This window comes from Ochotona princeps, chromosome 1, assembly GCF_030435755.1.
Source record: "Ochotona princeps isolate mOchPri1 chromosome 1, mOchPri1.hap1, whole genome shotgun sequence".
NCBI lineage: Eukaryota > Metazoa > Chordata > Mammalia > Lagomorpha > Ochotonidae > Ochotona > Ochotona princeps.
In genome coordinates, this window is record NC_080832.1 from 12,231,425 (window position 1) to 12,253,240 (window position 21,816).

The following is a 21,816-nucleotide window of genomic DNA, read 5'->3' on the forward strand; positions in this document are numbered from 1 at the left end:
CTAGCCCAGACTGTTATACATCCCATCTGACTCTCATGCACACCCATTGGTGCAGTGGCTTAGTTCAGTCAGACCTGTCCCCACACACATATACTGATGGGTGTTGCCATCTTGTCCAGCCAGGTAAGAGGTGTTCTGATTGGGGATCTTGGTTAGATAGAGAAGTGAAGGATGAATCCAAAGCTTTTTGGTCTAATAATTAGAAGGCTGAAACTTTTTATTTGCTGAAATTGGGAAAATTGTGGAAAAAGCACATTTTAAAGGTGAGGAGAATATAATGGGGACAGATTAGAACTTTGCAATTTTATGAGTCAGACTTAAAAAGCCATGTGCATTAGGGATTTTATACAAGAAACTGTAAAATGGATTAAAATGTCTTGATAAATTCACCAACGAAATGAGGAGCGAGAACCTAAGAACGAAATATCACAGCCATCCAACCTATGAGCATGAGAGCTATGGAAAGGAAACCCAGGAGACTGAAAGGTGGCAAGCAAGATGGAAAACAAATGTTTTTTGATGCTCGGGAAGGCAAGAGGCAACAGTGTTTCAAAGAGAGAAGTATCACTCTGTTTGCCATCAACCGACATGGGTATTATTGTGGTTCAGAGAGTCTGCAAGGCTTTTGAGTTCCAGTTAAGTCCCTTCTTCAGCTTGTGGACCACTGATTTATGTTTACCAGGCTCACAGGGCAGAGCAAGGAAGCTCCCTGGGTTCCCTCTCATAACAGCTCCGATTCTTACCCTAATCACTTCTCTAAGACCTGGCTTCTGATAGCATGTGAGTTAGGATTTATGCATAAAGATGTTGGAAGAACATGTTCAGTCCATTGCAGTGGTGGTAGATCTGAAGGGAAAGGGCAGAAATGACTGAAAAATCCATTTCGGAAGAGTACTGCAGACCTCCCGTTTTCCTGATGTGAGTTGTACATTTAGTTCTTGACTTTTTCTAAACATGGATACAGAGAGTTTCATTTTAACCTGTAATTAAACTCTTTGACATATTTTAATCATTGTTAAGTGCTTTTTTTCAACACAAAGTAGCGTACTTTATTTTCTTACTTTTAGTTGGTGTAACAGATAAATATTTTATTTTATAAAATAATTTATTAATACATCAGATTTAAAGGATAACAGCCAATGCATGACAATTACTACAATTCTTATCAATTTTCAATTTAATGTGATATTAATACAGCAAAAGTAGATTCACTGTAGTTCATAAACATGATTCTGAGAAATTTTCTCCTTTCCTCTGTTCCCCCATCTCTCTCTCTTCCTCCCTCCCTTCCTCCCTTCCTTCTTACTCTGCTTTTCTTAATGTTTGAAATACCATTTTTAATTTACACTATAGTAGAAGACATAATACTACACTAAACAAAGAATTAAACAAATAGAAGAAAATTTTTAAGTGACCATAGTTAATTGGAAATATATGCACAGGCTCTAAAAATAATTAGATGAAAAAAATACCCATTTCACTCCTGTAAATTAAATTTTAAAGTAACCACAAATCATTATAACTACCATAGTAGTTTTGTATATTTTAAATATATACTTATAATTTAAAATTTTTTTAATTAATTTATTTGAAAGCCACAGTTAGAGAGAGAGGGACATATCTTCTGTTCACTGATTCCTTCCCCAAGTGGCCAAACTGGCCAGGACTGAGCCAGGCTGAAGAAGCCAGGTACCAGAAGCTTTTATTGAGCTCGCCCAGGTGGCTGGCTGGTACCCAAGCACTTGGGTCCTCTCCTGCTGTTTTTCCCAAGCTATCAGCAGGGCTGTGGATTGGAAGTAGAGCAATCAGGACATGAATGTCTGTAAGACATGCCCAGTTGATATGCAATATAGTATGTCCACTTCTCAGGCGGCAGCTTTACTTGCCTCTCCACAAGACCAGCCTTATATAGTAATATGTCCTTCTTAACTATTGGTCTTAAAAAGATACAAAGCAAAGTTTGACAAAACTATATTTGCAGCAGTACTGATACACACAGACATTTATTTGTTTTTTTATATATATACTATATGAAATGTATAAATATGTATGTATATTTAATTTTAGTTTCTGCACACAGGGGAGAATATATGATTTTGGCTTTCTGTTTCCAGATTAGTTCACTCAAGGCAATATTCTCCATTTTGATGCAGATGATTGAATTTAATTCTTTTTGTAGCTGAATAATATTCCATTGTCTGTATGTGTGTCTGTGTGAATGCTGCATTTATTTATCCATTTGTCCATTGATGGTCACCTTGGCTAATTCGCTGCTTGGGTTATTATGAGCAGTTCTGCTGTGAAGAGGCTGCTTCTGGAATCTCTTTGATACAGTGTGTTCATGCCTTTTGGGTATATACTCAGTAGTGGGATTCCCAGATCATATGGCAAATCTATTGCTGCTTTTTAAAGAAATACCTGTGCAATTTTCCACAGTGGCTGTGCTCACCTACATTCTCACCAACAGTGTGAAGATGTCCCCTTTTCTCAATGTCCCCTTTTCTCACTTACTTCACATTAGTTGTTACTCTCTGTCTTCTGACAGGGGTCATGTGTTATCTCATTATGGCTTTGTGTAGTGGTTCATTAATGGCTAGTGATGTCGAGAATTTTTTATATAATTGTTGGCCAGTTTTATTTCTTCGTTTGAGAACTGTCTATTGAGGTTCTTTGCTCAGCTTTTCACTGGATTAGTTGTTGTTGAATTTTTTGCTTGCTTTTTAATATTTTTGGATATTAATCCTTTGTCGAATAGATAGCTTGTTTTTATTTTTCCCATTCTGTTGGATGTATTTATTGTTTCCTTTGCTGTGCAGAAGCTTCTGGGTTTCATATAATGCCATTTGTTTAGTTTTGCGCTTGTTTTCTGGCTTTGGAGTCTCATCGAAGAAGTGATCACCTACACCAATGTCTTGCAGTATGTCTGTTATATTTTCCTCAGTAACTTCATAATAGCAGGTTTTAAATTGAGATCTTCAATCCATTTGGGTTGATTTTTACTTACGGTTAAAGGTCGTAATCTAATTTCAATCTCCTGCTTATATACATACAGTTTCTTTTTAGAGATTTATTAATTTGAAATCCATAGGCAGAAAAAGAGAGAAAGAGTCCGTTTGCTGGCTCCCTTCTTCAGTGATTGCAGTAGCCAATGTTGGGCCAGCCTGAAGCCAGGAGTCAGAAACTTCATCCGGGTCTCCTACATGGGTGGCAGGGGCTCAAATCCTTGGCCCATTTTCCCCTGCTTTGCTTGAGTCATTGGACTTGTCGGTATTGCAGGTGGTAGCATCACCAACACCCCTAAATGTCTAGTGTTTCCAGCACCGTTTATTCAAGAGTTTATCCCTTATGCAATGTATGGTCTGCACAGTTTTTGTTTTTGTTTTTTTAAGGTTAGCTGTATGGTCATGAATAAATTTCTGGACTCTATTTATTTTGTTTCATTGATCTCTGTGTTAGTTTTTATGCCAACACCATATTGTTTTAATTAGAATAGCTGCTTTAAAACTAGGAACCAGCAGTTTCTTCTGGGTCTCCCACACAAATGCAGAGTTCTAAGGCTTTGGGCCATCCTCTGCTGCTTTCCCAGGCCACAAGCAGGGAGCTGATGGGAAGCGAAGCAGCCAGGACACGATCTGGCTCCAATTTGGGATCCCGGCTGGTGCAAGGCAAGGACTTTAGGCAGCAGTCTATGGCACTGGGCCCTTTTTACTATTTTAGTCTGGCTAAAGGTTTGGATGTTTTGTGGATCTTCTCAACAATCCAGCTTTCTGTAATATCAGTGTTTGTTCCATGTAATCCACTCCTTCCGATTATTTTCAGCCTTAGTGTGTTTTAGAGGTTAATGCAATCAGAGATACTCTGCACTCTTGAGTTTGTTACTTAGCTGCATAGGAGATTGCAAGATAATTGTTACTCTCCTTCAGCACTGGGAGAATCTCACTTCATCGCCAATTGTCTTTGATATCTGATACAGCTGCTGAAACACCTGCTGTCATTCACTGTTATTTCTCTGTGGACAGTTGATTATGTTATAGATCTGTGGTTTTACACAAATGTGTGTAATTGTGAATTTGTGTGAATTTGTTGTGTTTACTGTGCATTGTACTCTTTCAATGTAAGGCTTTGTTTTGTCTTTCAATTCTACACCTGTCTCAGTCAACCTCCCTTAAAATACCACTTTCCTGACAATGTAGTAATTCTCTTTTATGATGAAAATCCTACTGGGTTCACAGTGGAGCTTTCCAGAACCACTGTTCTGCTTGTTGTGTTCATAGCTCTCTAATGAATTCTGAGGATTTTCCTGGGGATTGTCACAGTTTCACTTTGGGGTTGCTGCGGGAAGCGCTTTTGGACAGTAAGTCTTCTTAATGGCTTTGTGTTTGTTTTTTTTTTTTTCCTTTCCATTTTGCATTATGTCTATTTTTGTTTTATATTTTTGTTTTACATTTTCTTCTTCTCCTTGAGATTTAAATTTGAACCAGTGGCCTGTTTGACCGAAATCTCACCTGAACCCCTTTCTCTGATGCCCTTTCTGTAGCTAGATACCTTTAAGCGATTAGAAAGAAATTTTTGGCACAATCTTGTGAATAGCATAACCACAGCCTGTGACTTTATCAACAACCTGAAAACCTGGTCCCCCACTACACAGAATGAGATATTTTACGCAGTGTTGGAGTATGCGACGCTTGCCCCTTTCTGATTTTGTGTGTGAACTACAAAATGAGGTGGCTTGAGCAAGCAGTGTGATTTTTTTTTAATGTGAATTTTTTTCCTTTTAGTTTTTTTTATAATCTTACATAGTTGATTAGGGTACAAAGGGTCAAGCTCTACGGGAAAGTGGGTAAGATCAGTATTACCACACTAATACCATCATTCATTTTTCCCCCTGTATCTTGGGTCAGGGGAGAAACAAAGGGATATTTTTAGATGGGGTGTTTCTCTTGTTTTGAAGACTATGCTGATTTAAAAAGTATCATTCTCTTCAGAACTGAAAATATAATCTTTGTATTTTTAAAATTTATCTAAAAGACAGAAACAGGCAGAGTGAGAGCTTCCATCTGCTGGTTTACTCCCTAGATGGCCACAACAACCAGACCTAGACAATGCCAAACCCACGAGCCAAGAACGCCACCCAGGTCTCCTGTGTGTGTGAGAGGAAGCTAAGCACTTGAACATCACTGCTGCCTCCCAGTGCGCAAATCAGCAGGAAGCTAGACTGGAAGCTGAGTAGTAGCCAGAGCTCGAACCACGAACTCCAGTGTGGGATGAGGGAATCCCAAACAGTAACTTAACTGCTGCACAAAGTTCATACCCCGCAAATACGATGTTCCAAGAATGAGCTCACACTGCAAAAATGACTCGAGGTGCCATGTATTTCAAGACTTACTGTTCTTACGCACATAGGATAACATGCACACAAATTCATGCTGAGTTTGACACTGTACCAAAATAACTTTTTTCTTTCTTATCCACAGCCCAGTCCTAGATCAGGGTTGATCTGGCAAATACATGGAGATAGTAACTCATTTCATCTAATTTATGAGGTTACAGGTACAGAATTCTGTACCCCAGGTTTTTTTATCTTCCATAACATATAAATTATACCAAAGTAATTTAATTTAACAAGTTTTTTTTTTATTTTCGTTGAGTTCTTTATTAAATATAAACAGATTTGAAGAATGAAGATAACCTCACAATGTTGCTTAGCTAGAAAAACCCGGCATCATTGATTTAAGTAAACCACAATTCACCATCCTGTAAAAATTACCAGTTGGAGAAATGAATTGATCATAAAGCTGTGACAATTTAAAGGTGTTCAATATGGAAAACAGATTTAATCTTTCTTGAGTAATGAAGGAAATTATGAGTAAACTTTCAAGCCTTAACTTGAGTACTTATTAGACATCTTGGGCATGTGAAAATTAACATTACTGTCATTTCAGGAAGCAGAGAACTGAAGAATCTTGCTCCTGAAGTTTTGGTTTTTTTTTAAAGATTTATTTTATTTTTATTACAAAGTCAGATATACTGAGAGGAGGAGAGATAGAGAGGAAGTGGAGCTGCCGGGACTAGAACCAGCAGCCATATGGGATCAAGGCGAGGACCTTAGCCACCAGGCCACACCACCTAGCCCGCTCCTGAAGTTTTTAAAACTAGAGGCCTAGATATTTTTCCGGAGAATTTTCAGTGTGGCTGCTAAAGCTTATTTGTGTTGCCTTTCCGGAATGTATCCCCATCGGCCCTTTATGAAACGCTATGTCCTGCAGCATAGGGTAACTGTCCTTATCATGGTTCTTTCACACCTTATGTTTTCTCTCTTGTTCCAGCCTGTTGGGTACCGAAGTAGTTGAGATGCGCAAAAGGCAGCAGTCACAAAATGAAGGAACACCTGCTGTGTCTCAAGCTCCAGGAAACCAGAGGCCCAACAACACGTGCTGTTTCTGCTGGTGCTGTTGCTGCAGCTGCTCCTGGTAGGTTGCAGTATCTGCGTGTTATGTTATCACACCTGCGCTAGATATTAACTAGAGCAAAAATACATGCCAAATCTTAGCATCATAGAAACTTTCCAACATATTTCTTTTTTCTTTTGCAAGTGGAAATGAGTGAAGACTATCATTGATTTCCACAAGCAAAATATACTGATTTCCTCAGATTCTACATTTAAAGTGATACTAAGGTAAAAATTATTTTATGTTTTTAAAGTTTCATCCTTCTTAAAGGTAATGTATACGCAAGACCTTAGTGATATTTTTGTCAATAAAAAATATTCTCCACTATTAGAATGGTGCAAAAACTTAGGTTAGATGATGTCTAGTAGTACTGTATGTATTGAATACAGTATTGTGTGCCTCTTACTAAGACGGTTAATTATTTCATTGCATAGTGAGAGAACCAAGAGCTTGAGGGCTAGGGGCCAGTGTCTCCACCGTATAACTCCAGCCAATAAATAGGAGAGAGACAGAGGCTCCGTAAGGTCATGAGCACCAGTCTAAAAGATTAAGGGTTGTACAAACCAGAAGTGCAGCACCTGCTGTCTGTTGCAGCATTATTGCTGGAGGCTTGCACCGGTACCCTGCCATAGCTTGTCCTTTGGTATCCTCATTGATAAAAGGTTGAGTTGGACATGCTGATTCCCAAGGTCCTGCCTACTGCTGAGTGTCCATGATTTGAGGGCCTCATACAATCAGTTCCAATTCTCTGGTTCCAGATTTCCAAAATGCCTTTTAGTGGGAAAGTCAGCAGGACCCAAAGTCCAAGTCAAGATTATGCATGTGGGATTCTTCAAGGGGGTTTGGACTTAACAGAACTTTCTTCTGAATTATAATTTTGGGATCTCTAAAGATTGTTTGCAAGTGGATCCAGATTGGCAATGTCTTCTTCATCTTCTCTGCCTGTTTCAAAACTTAAATAAAGGCCCCAGTATTTGAATCATCTCTTTTTGTATGATCTCTATAGTTCCAAACACTCATTGAGGTGTTATTTTGTTATACTGGACAACAGTTGTATCATTGTGGCCAAAATGTAAGGTAAATGTGATCAGTTGTAATGATAGCCCTTTATGTTGAGAAAAACTCCCCCAGAACAGAAAACAAAACCCAAGTCCCCAAAAGCCGTCACAGTTGTAGTAATCTGAAAGAATTGACAAAGTTTTTGTAAGTATCAAAATTGCTACCTAGATCATGATTCTTTCCTCGGAAAAGTTGTCTGTGATACCTTTTCTTTCATTCTTAACACAATTTTAGGAGGAAATGGATTTCTAAGTGAGGTAAATATTTCCATCATAATTGTAGAATTTTTTTTCCATATCACTCCTAAAGATGTTGTGCAGATCTTGTTCTGTGAAATATTCGTAGTGGCTTAATCCTGTGGTTCTACACGTGATGTTAGCCAAAAGGCCAAGAGGTGATTATGCTGTGGTTCTGAACCAGGTCTGTCCTCATCTGTAACTGTTTATGTGATGTTCATCAAGTTTATAACTCCCTCTGGTCCCACAAACCCTCATGTGCCAGAGGACAGTTACACAAGGATATTCCCCTAAACCTATCCTAAGGGCAAAACACTCTCTGATACATAGCCATTTAATAACAATTTCCTAGACCCTATGGAGCACAACATATTGAAACTATAAAATCCTATTAAAGAAAAATAATCTGCTTATTGATAAAGCCCCAAAATTATCTTGGAAAACAGAACTATTTTATATTTTGCAAAAAGCATTGAAAATTGTTGCAGTGTTGAGAATTATTTGTTTCTTATTTCTTTTTGCCAGGTTCCTATAATGAGTATATAATTTTATTTACCTGCACAGTTTCTGATTGCTTCATGATTAAAACATCAAAGTATTACAAACACGTTCTGTTGTGTTGTTCATTTTAGCTGTTAAATAAATAGCAAAACTTGGCCTTATTAATTCTTGAAGTCCACATTAAATCACAGAACATCCAGCATTAGCTCATAATCATCAGATGTTGTAGGAGATAGACTGAGGACCAATAACAAAATAATTTTTGGAAGATGCCTTCACTGTCCACACCTCCAGGGTGACACATATTTTGCAATCCCGAACGGGAGGAGCATTGGCTGTGAACTCTATTAGCTCCAGGGTGAAAAGCCAATGTCAAAAACTGCATTTACTAGCACTGAGTCACGGCTGCCTAGCAACTTACAGATCCTTCTGTATATAAGAAATGATAGGTCATGTCTAGTGCAAACAACTCGACATTTTAAAAAGGGAATAAAAGCTCAATTGCCTTGAACCAAGGATTTTAATTATCACCATATTGTCTTATCAAAAGCGAGTATGTTTTTTATACATGCATCTTTTAAAAAAGCATTGTTTTTGAGCTTAGACAAGAATACTTTAAAGGCTGTTTCAGTAAGGAAAAAAGAAAGACATAGTCTTCAAATTTTCCAAGCTAGGTCAAAGGAGCAGAACAAAAAGAACCACTAGAAAAAAACTGTAATTCAGGCACCAAAAAAAAATAAAAATAAAAATGTGAAGTAACTGTCATTTGTGAATAGGAGTAGTTGTCATGTGGCTGGTTTTACTTCCTTTTAAGGAAATAAAGTGCTCTGAAAATAAATTTCTGTATCTGGTAATAAATATGAATACTTCACCCTACCCACACGTGTTAAGGATGTATGAGCAGGGCCCGGCGGCGTGGCCTAGCGGCTAAAAGTCCTCGCCTTGAAAGCCCCGGGATCCCATATGGGCGCCGGTTCTAGTCCCAGAAGCTCCACTTCCTATCCAGCTCCCTGCTTGTGGCCTGGGAAAGCAGTTGAGGACGGCCCAATGCATTGGGACCCTGCACCTGCGTGGGAGACCCGGAAGAGGTTCCTGGCTCCCGGCATTGGGTCGGCGCACACCGGCCATGGGGCTCACTTGGGGAGTGAAACATTGGATGGAAGACCTTCCTCTCTGTCTCTCCTCCTCTCTGTATATCCGGCTTTCCAATAATAATAAAATCTTTAAAAAAAAAAAAAAGGATGTATGAGCAACGTGTTGTCTTCAAATATCTGTTTCTCATTCACATTTCATTGTGTTTTAAACTCTGTTCCTGTCTTCCTAAAGTTCTCACTGTACTTTATCTTGGAGGATGATGCACTCAGTGTAAGTGTGTAAGTGCTCAGTAGTGCCACAGCTTCCTTAAGAGAGGCTGGTGTGTTTGGGTCTAGTTCAGTGAATGTATTCCCTTGCCCCTGTCCTTGTTCCTTATGACATTGAGACCTTTGAAAGATGCGCAGGCTCCTCACTCCCTGCCAGCAGGACAGCAGGAGCACGTGAGGTTGTTCAGACACTCACAAATGAGACAACACGTGGAAGTCCATTGCACACTCTGGATTACTCTGTGCCCACAAACACGAGGTGTGCTAAAAACAGTGTAGGGAGGAAGAACTTTCAAAATGTATTTTGCGCTTAAGGCTGATTTCCAAATTGTCCTACAAACCCTCTCTTGACATCAGAGGTTATATTAAAATCACCAGACATATTTTTTTAAAAAAAAAAAAAAAACCTCTTCAGGCGTTTATCCCAGTGATAATGTCTGGCTGCCTCTAGATGTATTCTACTGAGCAAGAAGCAGGGAGAGGGGCTCCCTGTGTTTAGTCACAGAAAGTCAGAGTGCAGAACAGCTCAACTTCTGCCTCCCCAGTGAAAATCCTCACACATGCAGTGAGCACCATTTCATCTGAGGCCCCAGAGAATGAATAGTGTGCTCTGTGCCTGTCCACCTTGGAGAGCTGACCCATGCCCCTAGGCAGCCCTGCCCAGGATTGTCAGAGTCCTTGAGCTAGGAGATCCTGACTGTAATTTACAGTTTCAAAACTCCATCCTACCTTGGCATAAGAGTCCTCATTAGCTGCTACCAATTACATGCAAATCAAACCACACAACAGAAACACATCTACCATAGCAAAACCAGGTTTCCCAGACCATATATAAACTAAAGAGTGGCATTAGGACTGTGGGCTTTCATGCACTGATTCATGACATTGAATGCATATTGCAAACTGCTGTACTTCATCAGCATTCACTGGGTGCTCTCTGTTTCCCCAATGAGAAGACAAAGTATCAAAGATCAGTTGTATCTAGAAATTCCCAGCCATCCTCAAAAAGAAAGAAGTAAGGAAAGAAAGAAAGAAAGAAAGAAAGAAAGAAAGAAAGAAAGGAGGGAAGGAAGAAAAGGTGTCTACTACTGTAAGAGACCGAAATAATAGACCATTTTCTATCAAACACTTAACTGGGTGTACTCTTTATAACTTTGTTCCCCACAAGTGCATTTTTAGCGTCTCGTTGCCATATTTAAATCATTGATAGAAAGATGAGTAAGAATGAAATAACATTTTAAAAAATCAAGCCATTTCTTATGTATTATGGTAGAATAAAGAACTATGAACCAGAAAAGAACGGGCAAGAGAAGATTAACTCAATTCAGGCAAGAAAAGGGCAACAGCGGTTGGAAAAGCCAGACAGCTCCTAACAGGAGATGTTCTGTTCAACAAGGAGCCTTAGAGACAGCTGTGGCCAGGATCTCCGAGGCGAAGGCCGAGGAAAGAGTCTGCCATGTGAGGCAATTACAAGAGGATGAAGACAGTAGGCAGAAAAGAGGAAGCCAGGTTGACTGAACCTCAGAGGGTTTGAAAGAGAAACAGCAGCCCTCACCTTGCTCTGTGTCAAGTGCAGAATGAGCCGCCTGAGAGAATCCTGAAACAGGTGGTGTCTTTGGAGAAGGAGTGTCTGGGTAGGTGGTGACTTTTTTTTTTAATTATTTATTATTTAACTTTAGTAATTACATTGTATTATGTGACACAGTTACATAGATACTTGGGTTCTCCCCACCCCTCCCCAAGCCCTCCCACCATAGTGGATTCCTCCACCTTGTTGCATAACCACAGCTCAAGTTCAGTTGAGATTCCCCCATTGCAAGCGTATACCAAACATAGAGTCCAGCATCTTATTGTCCAGTCAAGTTCAATGGCTTCTTAGGTATACCCTCTCTGGTCTGAAGACAGAGCCAGCAGAGTATCATCCCAGTCAATTGAAAGCTCCAACATACCATCAGCAAAAATTTACATCATTATGGAATTAATTGACATAGTAATGAGTAACCAATATGTTAAAAGTAAATGTGAGTTCCCAGCCACCTTCTGTGACCACCTCACCTATACTTCAATTTTAGTTTATACACAACATATAACATTCAAAACATAACATGTTATACATAACATCATATCATCTTAAATTAAGGCAAACATGTGGTATTTAACCTTTTGGGATTGGCTCATTTCCCTTAGCATTATGGTTTCCAGTTTGGCCCATTTGGCCACAAAGAACTGCATTTTGTTTTTTTTAATAGCTGAGTAGTATTCCATGGAGTAGATGAACCATAGCTTTCTTATCCAATTCTCTGTTGATGGGCATTTTGGTTGCTTCCATGTTTTTGCAATTACTGATTGTGCTGCTATGAGCATAGGAGTGCATGTTGGTTTCTCATAAAACAAGTGTTCTGGATATATTCCTAGGAGTGCTATTGCTGGATCATACGGTATGTTGAATTTGAGTTGTTTGAATATTCTCCATACTGATTTCCATAGAGGCTATACCAGCCTGCAGCCCCACCAGCAGTGGAGTAGGGATCCCTTTTCCCCGCAACCTCGCCAACAAGTGTTGTTGGTGCTTTTATTCATGTGGGCCAGTCTTACTGGCGTGAGGTGGTACCTCATTGATGTTTTAATTTGGATTTCCCTTATTGCCAGGGAACTTGAGCATTTTTTCATATGTTTATTTGCCATTTGGGTTTGTTCCTTTGTGAAGTGTTTGCCCATTTCCCGTGCCCATTTCTTGAGTGGCTTGTTGGTTTTGACATTTTGGTTGTTTTGTAGCTCTTTGTATATTCTGGAGATCAGCCCTCTATCACCTACGTAGTGTGCGAAGATCTTCTCCCATTCTGTGGGTTGCCTTTTTACTTTGTTGATTGTTTCTCTAGCTGTACAGAAGCTTCTTAGTTTGATGAGGTCCCAATTGTTTATTTTGGTCTTGATTTCTACTGCATTTGGAGTCTTTTTTAGGAAGTGAGGGCCTACCCATAAGTGTTCCAGTGTGTTTCCAACATTTTCTTCCAAAAGTTTGAAGGTTTCTGGATGTAGGTTTAGATCTGTTACCCATTTAGATCCACATCTTAGTGTATGGTGAGAGATGTGGATCTATTTTTTTGTTTCTGCAGGCTATTAACCAGTTGTCCCAACAGCATTTATTGAACAGACTTTCCCATTTGCCTGGATTGTCATTTGTCTTTTTGTCAAAGATTATTTGGCTGTATCTGTGTGGGTTTCCTTCTGGTGTTTCTATTCTGCTCCATTGATCTTCCTCTCTATCTTTGTGCCAGTACCACGCTGTTTTGATAACCACTGCCCTATAGTATGTCCAGAGGTCCGGAACTGTGATTCCCCCTGTTAACTTCCTGTTCTTCAGGATGGTTCTAGCTATCCGTTGGTTTTTTGTGCTTCCAGATGAACCTTTGGATCATTGTTTCCAGTTCCATGAAGAATGTTTTGGGCAATTTGATTGGGATTGCGTTGAATGTATACATTGCTTTTGGCAGTATAGACATTTTAATGATATTGATTTTACCTATCCAGGAGCATGGGATGGGGCCTGGTGCAGTGGCCTAGTGGCTAAAGTCTACTTGAAAGAGCTGGGATCCCATCTGGGCAACGGTTCTAATCCCAGCAGCCCCGCTTCCCATCCAGCTCCCTACTTATGGCCAGGGAAAGCAAGTGAAGTTTTGGTACTCTGCACCAATGTGGAAAACTCAGAAGAGGTTCCTGGCTCCTGGCTTCAGATTGGCTTAGCACCAGCTGTTGCGGCCGCCTAAGGAGTGAATCGACAGACATAAAATCTTCCTCTCTGTCTTTCCTCCTCTCTGTATATCCGACTTTGCAACAAAAATAAATAAATAAATCATTTTAAAAAGAAGAAGAAGCAGGTGCTGGCTGGAGATTGAGGGAGAAATTGGGCCTCGGAAGACTGAGAATGCAGAAGAATTGGAGTTCCAACGAATAGGAGTGTCCCCGGAAGGAGAGAGTTGAAGGCAGAAGCATTTCCCTCTAGTGAGAAGCCGCAGAAAACAGAAGGAAAGAGATGTTGCAGTTCTCTGCAGACAGGGCTCTGCATGGAGACTTGAGTGAGGTCCACTGGCCCCAGCATCCCACCTGGCTTAACTTATTTCAAGCTCAGACCTGGGGAGAATACCTTGAATCTCAGCCACGTTGGTTCACTGTGCTCATGCGACAATGTAGTGAGGACCATCTGTGTCAGTATGATGTATTAATCCTATAACCATAAGGAAAACTGTCAAGACACTGATAACAGAAATCCCCAAACAACAATATTAGAGTATTGCCTCAGGAAATACTTCAGTAACTATTGTACCAAACACCATCAACAATCTTCCTAAATAAGCTGAAAACACTACCAGCCCTAACACAGATCCACCAGGATCCACTGCAGTTCCACGATAGCACCATTACTGTCAGATAATGCTAAACTATCATAAACAGGCAAAGGTTTAGAAAAAATACCTACAAAACCTATAGCAAAGGTCATGGTTGATTAAACAAAATACAATATCCAGCATAAGTCTCACATAGAACTTGATCAGGCTAAAGTTTAGTGCTTCAGAATAGTCAGAAGTGCATTTTGGTTGTAAATGACTTCTTTAACATTTGTTGGATGATAATAGATTTGGCTTTTCCGAGTGACTGTGCTTTATGCAATATGAGCATTTCAGTCAAATAAATTCTTTTCACACATTAGAGGCATATTTCCCCAGGCCTCACTATGATATGGGAGGTGGTGAATACTGTGTACCACCAAGTTTTTTTCTTATATACCGTATTACACTGAAAAATGCTGAATGCTAAAAGCAGCTGCTGTTAAAAAGGTAGTCAGGGAATTGAATACTCAATAAGGAACTAAGGTATGTTGCCAAATATTAATTATAGGTGACAAAAAAAAGAGAATAATTAAGTGGTGTCTTCAATGACAGTGGTCCCATCAAATGAAATAATACTGGACCAAAAAGTCATTTAGTTCAAATGTAAGATGGTGAGTTCAACTAGTTGTGTTTGAGATATCCAAGAATTAGTCATGTAAATGAATTAAAGCTTTTAGGATAAGTATATATTCAATATGGCCATCTGAAATCCAATACCATGGAATATTCAGGCACTGAGAGTGTTTACAGCAAGTACACATTAAATATGATAATTGAGGAGTCCAAAATATAAAAACTCTATCCAGCAGGGATGAGAATACAGCCAGAGAAAGAGCAGTGAACTAAAGATGGAATCCTCAGGGCGAAACAACAGTGAAAAAAAAAAACATCTAAAGAGTTGCAAACACAAAACGTGCAGGCGAGCTTTCATGTGGAAAATACAGCAGTGGGCTCTCACAGAGGCCAAGGGGGATTCAGTTCCACAGAGAAGGAATAATTGTGGCTGCAAATACAACAGGGTGGTGGGGCCCAATATGCCACAAACTGTATTAACATTTTGCAATCTGGCCAAGCGAGGGGTTATAAGTGATCCTTGGGAGATCCAGGCTCTTCTGAAACGTGGGCAGAGAGGAGAAGGTTGGGGAGGAAAGCTGCTGACATAAAAAATGAGACAAGTCCTTTAAAGTTCTAAGACACCGTGATGCTGCAGGTGACCACTAAGTGTCAGGGAAGCTGGAGTTCCCTTCCTGACTGAATCAAAATGAATTACTCCGTTTCCAAGATGACCCTCTCAAATCCAGGCTAATTGACTATTTAGACAATGTTTAAAACTTTCAAAGTCACTCCTGCTCAAGAATTATGAAAAAATAGAGTTTATAGATATTTTCTGCTCCTTGACCTACAAAATGCCATAGTTGGGGGTGGGCATGGCATCCAGGTACTTCCATTCCATACCTGCGTGCCCATTTGAGTGCTGGTACTTCCCCTTCTGCTCCAGTTTCCTGTTAATGCCTCTGGAGAGGCAGCACATTATGACCCAAGTCCTTGGGTGGCCCTGTCACCCACGGAAGAGGCGGAGGTGGGGTTCCTGGCTCCTGACTTCAGCCTACCTCAGCCCCAACTGTTGCAGGCATTTGGGGAGTGAACCCACAATTGAACCTCTCTTTCTCTGTCTCTCTTACTTTCTGTCACCCTGCCTTTCAGACAGGTACATAAATCTTTTTTTTTTTTAAGTCATAGTTGTGCTACGTCAGTATTAACTATTTTTGTCTTTCTCATTAAAATTCTTCTCTACTTATTTTAGGACTAGCCTACTTTCTGTCATTGCCCAGGCATGGTGGACCTGTTATTTCTGGATTATCACTTCAGAATCACTTTTTCCATCTTTATCAGATGAGACAATAAAATCCACCTTCTGTGAAAATGAAATTGATTGTGTAACCAATCTGCTGAGTTGGGTATTAAGAGTGTTGTAATTTTCAATATTATAAAACCACACCCTTGTTGCAGTGATTAACAAACTATGTATTAAGTAACATCGCATGGCCAAGAGCATCTGAGAGGAGCACTCTGGTGCCTTTGGTCTAAAAAGATGATTCAAACATACAGAGTATTTTGGTCAACCAAGCCCATCAGTAACAATGAAATAATAACATGTTGCTTTTCATTCTGAGTGAAAGCAGTCCTGCATATGTAACTGTGGGAAAATCCAATGCTCTACTTTGCACCACACCCACTTTGTGCCTGTTTCCTGACACATAACCTTGATGTCATGGAAAGTGGCTTAATCTGTGAGTGTCAGTGCATTCCTTGGTATCATGTGATCAACAATGCATGGAAGTCAGTGAATTTTCTGTAACACGTGAAGTTTCCCCACAGCTCAGGACTCTGCCCTTCAATCCAGTTTGTTCACAAGGATGCCTCCCACCTTGATCCGATACAAACTCATGCACACAGTAACTGCCAAAGGCCAAGAAAGTGATGAACAGGTAGATGGAGGACACCCTGCCAAATATTACATATATTTCTGAATCTTCCGATCTCATTCTAGGTTTTGTTTTAATGAAAGTGTGATAGCGCTACAGTTAATAAAAAGCAGAAGCCTGAGCTCCAACCCGACTAACATGTTCAGAGACTCTAATCTGCGAACAAGTCCAATAGAGTCTGTGCACCTCAAAGCAGACTGGTTGCTTTTTTCATACCAAGATATTTGCTTTCCCACAAAAGCGTTCACGAAACTGCCTATCAATGACAGAGAAAACTTCCAGTGAGCTCAAGGAACAGCTTAAAATAGAGCTGTAATCAACCCGAGAGCAAACGTCGGTTCTGAGGACTGGCAGAGTAGGCTCTGTTCTATGATTCTCTGAATTCTGAGCGCAAATTAGAAAAAAAAAATCTATACCAAACCAACAGCTTTGGTTATTTCACCAAACATAAGCTTACAGAGTGGATCCCAGTTTTAATCATGTAATTACTTGTTCAGTGCAGTTGGTATTCTCAACCAAGCTACCACATCAACAAACCTTAAAATGGCCTGGAACCTGAAATAGAAATCTAAAACAGATGAAGGGAAAAAAAAGAGGCAATTTTTGAAGCCCATCATTTCAAACAAATGCATGTATAGACAAAAATCAGTAACAAACATAGAGGAGAAATCAGAACATGAAGAAAATCTTCCTCATGCATGGAAACTATAGATTTATGTTGACCCCCAACCCAAACTGAAAGAGAAATAGGATGGAGACTTTATACTCACATGCCTATTTTAAAAGGTTTAAAATTTAAAAAATACTTCCTACCTATGCTTAGTTACAAACCTTTTCTAATTAATTTGCTCTGAGAATGCGTGGACCAAGTTACATATTACCCCAGTACAAGACAGTACAGTACAGAACAACTCGCAGCTTTGCGAATAGGATTACGCCTGTCTTTTTAAAAACTCTAAAAGTATTTCCAAATGAAATTGCTTTGGGCCAGGAAGTATCTAGAACTTTTTCAAAAGTCAAAACTGAAAAATGGATGCACACATGTGTGCCTCCCCAAAGTAAATTCTCATTCAAGTTTTATGATTACGGGTTCGGGCCTTGGGTTTGGGGGCAAGTGCCGCTCCTCACAGTGTGGCAGCTGTGGGGGGTGCCCCTGCCGGGTCGGACCCAATGCTGGGGGCTCATGCCAAAGACACTGCCGCAAGGCAGTGGATGAGTCCTCGGCCTCCTCGAGGGCCCAAGAGAGCTCTTTCCTCAGGGTAAGTGCGCCATGAGGGAACTTGGGAACTGGGTTAAAATTCCTAGCTCCGCCCAGCTGCTAATATCTGGCGGCTGGGTGAGTTTGGGAGGGGTTCGGGCCTTGGGTTTGGGGGCAAGCGCCACTCCTCACAGTGTGGCGGCTGTGGGGGGTACCCCTGCTGGGTCGGACCCAATGCTGGGGACTCATGCCAAAGACACTGCCGCAAGGCAGTGAACGAGTCCTTGGCCTCCCCCAGGGCAACCAGTGCACCATGTGGTGCCAGGCTGTGTCTGCTGGCCGCCTGGCCAGGGAGCTCTGGGGTATTGGTTGTCTGAATCGCTGCTTAGGTAGCTCCAGGTTGATCCCACTGTGCTGGGATTTCAGTCAATCCTTAACATTCCCAATGGCGGTAACTCTTCCTTTGAAGAAATTGGTAACGGAACAGAATGTACTGGGCAGGACTGAGCAAACCTTAGCCTACAAGCAAAACTAGAAACCAGCATGGAGCACAGGTCATGCCGAGCCATGCTCTTGCACCTACTGGTCTACTTGAGTCAAGGACACTAAGCCACACTGTCTAAGGCAGAGGCCAGGACAAGTGAGGGACTGAGACAAGCTGAGTCAGAGCAACCACTGGCAGGCGCATGATCTACGGCTAGGAACAGGCCCAGTTGGGGAGGTAAGGGGACACCTTAACTGGGTTGAGGTTCCCACCAAGGGGTGCGTGTGCTGGAATGGGGTTGCGTTCTATCTAGGAAACAGTTGCAATCTCCCGAGGCACTAGTGTGGGCTGGGATTGGATGTACCAGGCCAGGCCAGACCCCAACATCATCTGGTGTCCTGGAGAACCAGGGTGGATGTGGGACTGACTAGGCTGGGTCTCAGCCCCATACTGAGCCATGTGTGAGCTGTACGTGGGTATGGACGAGCCATGGCTGGGCTGAAACATCCAACAACAAGAACAAGAATGGGGTGAAAGCCAGCCAGGAAAAGCCACTGTTCCTGCTAAGACAGGAGGTGAACTGCATAGGGCTGGCTCAAGGACCCCCTGGCAAGCACAAAATCTGGCATTGGGAGAGGTTCCAATGGAGGAGCCTGGGCAACTCCTCTGGCAGGACACAGTCCCTGCAGGTAAGCGCAAGAAGCATGATAGGAAACAGCCCAGAATAGGCCATGGGAAGTTTCCCATTGGCATACATTTGGCATGGGTCAGGGGCAGACCAGGCTGAATCAGTTCATGTCATCCACTGGCAAATCCGAACACCAGAACAGAGTGTGGGTCGAGCCAGGTTTGGTTGCGACAAAACCAGTGCACACTATGGAACGCTAGGGTGAGGTTGCCTGTACTGGATTTGAATGCAGCACCCAACCAGCACACGTGAGATCCAGGAAGGGGGGGCAGAGCCGGCGGGGGGATTAAGAGGCTGGTCCCCTCGCCAGACAGCTACTCCCACTGGAGAGCTTGGGCTGGGATGGGGACAGACCAGACTAAGCAAGGCTGCAACACCTGTGCGCTGCACGTGGACTAGATCAGGGAAAAGCCAGGCTAGGCAGATTATTCCTGCTGGTGCAAGCATAAATTAGAGTGGGTGAGGGATGTTTGGGCTTAGCCACAGCATCAACTGGCAGAAGCTGGCACTGGGGACTAATTCTGTCAAGTCAAATCACGGAACCACCCGAAGAGTGCATAAACCGGGACTTAGAGAGACCTGGGAGGGAAAAAGTGGGTTCCCCCTTCTTGGGTCACTAGTCCCGCGGGAGGACATGAAAACTAAGACGGGGGCTGGAGTGGCTAGACAGAGAGGCACTCAACAACATCCGTGAGGGCTGGAGAGTTGAGTTGGTTAGATGGAACTAAGCTTTAATACCCACTGACAAGTACAAGAGCCAAATAGGATGTGGGACAGACTGGACTAGTCTGCTATACATACTGGCAAACCAGGGTAGGGAGCGGGCCTGGTGGGGGTTATTGTAGGTCGCCCCGACTAGGCTGCAGGTCGAGTATGTGATGGGCAGAACCAGGCTGGACTGCAACACCCATTGGTTCCAGTGGAAGTCAGGACTGAAAACAGAAACAACCCAGCAATTGAAACCACCAGCTGATCATGGTGATGGACTGTGCCGGGCCCTGTGCTTGCTAGAACATACAAGAATCTGGTCTGGGAATAACTCAAAATTTCTTTGGAGATCTCCCCAATCAAACTGCTGGAATCAGAACCCTAGCCAAGAAAAGACAGAGGACAGAGCAAGTCAATCAACCACCTCAGCTACATGTTGGCAGTGAAATACTAGGCAAATGAAGACTCTATGATGGACTGTGTCAATCAGTGGACAACCTCATCGAGTGAAACTGGCAGCGATTCATAACTGGAGAACTATTAAAACCATTTGAGCAAGGATCTCAGAGCATGCCCCACATCCGGGACTTGGGGTTTGTGGGAAACTGGGTCGGGCTTCTCCCTTAAAATCCCCCTTTACCTCAGATACATGATGGAAACAATATGGACATAATAGTATTACCCACTTCCCTATACCCCTGAACCTTTTTTTTTTTTACCGTAATTAACTATGTAAAGATTGTCAACAAAAATACAATAAAAAATTAAAAAATAAAAATAAATAAAATTTTAAAAATAAATAAATAAAAAAGCTTTATGATTACATTCCCAGAAAAAATGAAGAACTATTTTCACCTCTGTTATAAAGATGTAATAATCAAAATTCCTTACATGTAAAATTACACATTTTTCCAAATAGGGTCATGACTCCCAGAAGCTTTTTCTGTTTCCTTTTATTCTGGCTAGGTAAAAGCAATGTGACAGTAAAGCAAACAGTGCCTCCTAGTGGACATGGTTGTAACAGATTATTCAGAAACTATATTTCCATTACCAAAAGTTTCACATCTTTGGGTTCCACCCGCTGTGGTTTGAAAATATTAATAGTATGCATACTAAACCTGCGCTGACATTTTCTTGTCATTTTTGCCTACATAATGCAATTCAATAATCACATGGTGTTTGTGTTGTTTTTAGGAATTGTGAATAATTTAGTGACCAATTAAAATACGTGGGAGGATATGCCTAGATGATATGCAGATACTGCGCCATTTTACAGAAGGTATAATATTTCCAGACACAAATTCATTATCTAAAGATTTGTTTATTTGAATGCTGGAGTTTGTGGGGGGGAGAGACAGAGAGAGAGGAAGGCAAAGAGAACAAGAGAGACCTTCCATCACTGGTTGCAATGGCTGCAGCTGGGCTGGGCTGAAGCTAGAAGCTAGGGACTCTTGTGGGTCTCCCATGTGGATGCAGAGGCTTAGGCACCCGAGCCATCCTCTGCTGCTTGGCAGAGAGCTGGATCAGATATGTTGCCTCCAGGTCTCAAGCTGCAGGAGGTGGCTTTACCTACTTTGCCACAGTGCCCCAGACACAAATTTCTGACAACTCCTACCCTTATATTCCACATTCAAAATGTTGCATCAGGTTGTCTGTAGTCGACGTGGCACCTCCTGTATTCTTGCTCTTTCAAGCTTTGCTATCAAAATCTCCAAGTATTCCTTCCTGAGAGCCTCCTGGTCCAGAATAAATCAAGAAGCTGCTCCTTAATAATATCTTTCGTAAAACACAGTTCTCTGGGCAGCAGCTCTTAAAGTGATGACTGCAAGGTCGCCCCTGTACAGGGGGCATTTGCACCCAAGTACACTGGTTTGTAAGGGAGGAAAGTGGCTTACCCTCTCCAAACCTATAAGCACAATCAATTTTTAGGATTTATGTGTGTGTTTATTTATTTGAAAGGCAGAGTTACAGAGAAGACAGGGGAAAGAGAGAGGTCTTGCAACTGCTCATTCATTCCTCAAATGGAAACAACAGCCAGGGCTGGAATAGGTTCAATCAGGAGCCAGGTGCTTCACCTGTGTCTCCCACGTGGAGACAGAGCCCCATTGTTTGGGTCATCTTCTGGTGCTTTCCCAAGCACATTAACAGGGAGCTCAACTGGAAACAGAGCTGGTAAGAGTTGAACCAAAGCCACTATGGGATATTGGTATTGCAGGTGTTGGCTTAACTTGCTGTGCCAGAACACTGGCCCCAAGAAC

General features: G+C 41.6%; 1 protein-coding gene across 1 annotated transcript in view; it reads left to right on the forward strand.

Moving 5' to 3' along the window:
• Window positions 1–21,816, forward strand: part of RGS17 (regulator of G protein signaling 17) — a 110,793-nt gene that overhangs the window by 69,190 nt on the left and 19,787 nt on the right. Inside the window, exon 2 of the mRNA XM_058670818.1 lies at window positions 6,327–6,470. Within this exon, the coding sequence (XP_058526801.1) occupies window positions 6,352–6,470 (119 nt within the window). The 5' untranslated portion in view covers window positions 6,327–6,351. The remainder of the gene's footprint in view (window positions 1–6,326; window positions 6,471–21,816) is intronic.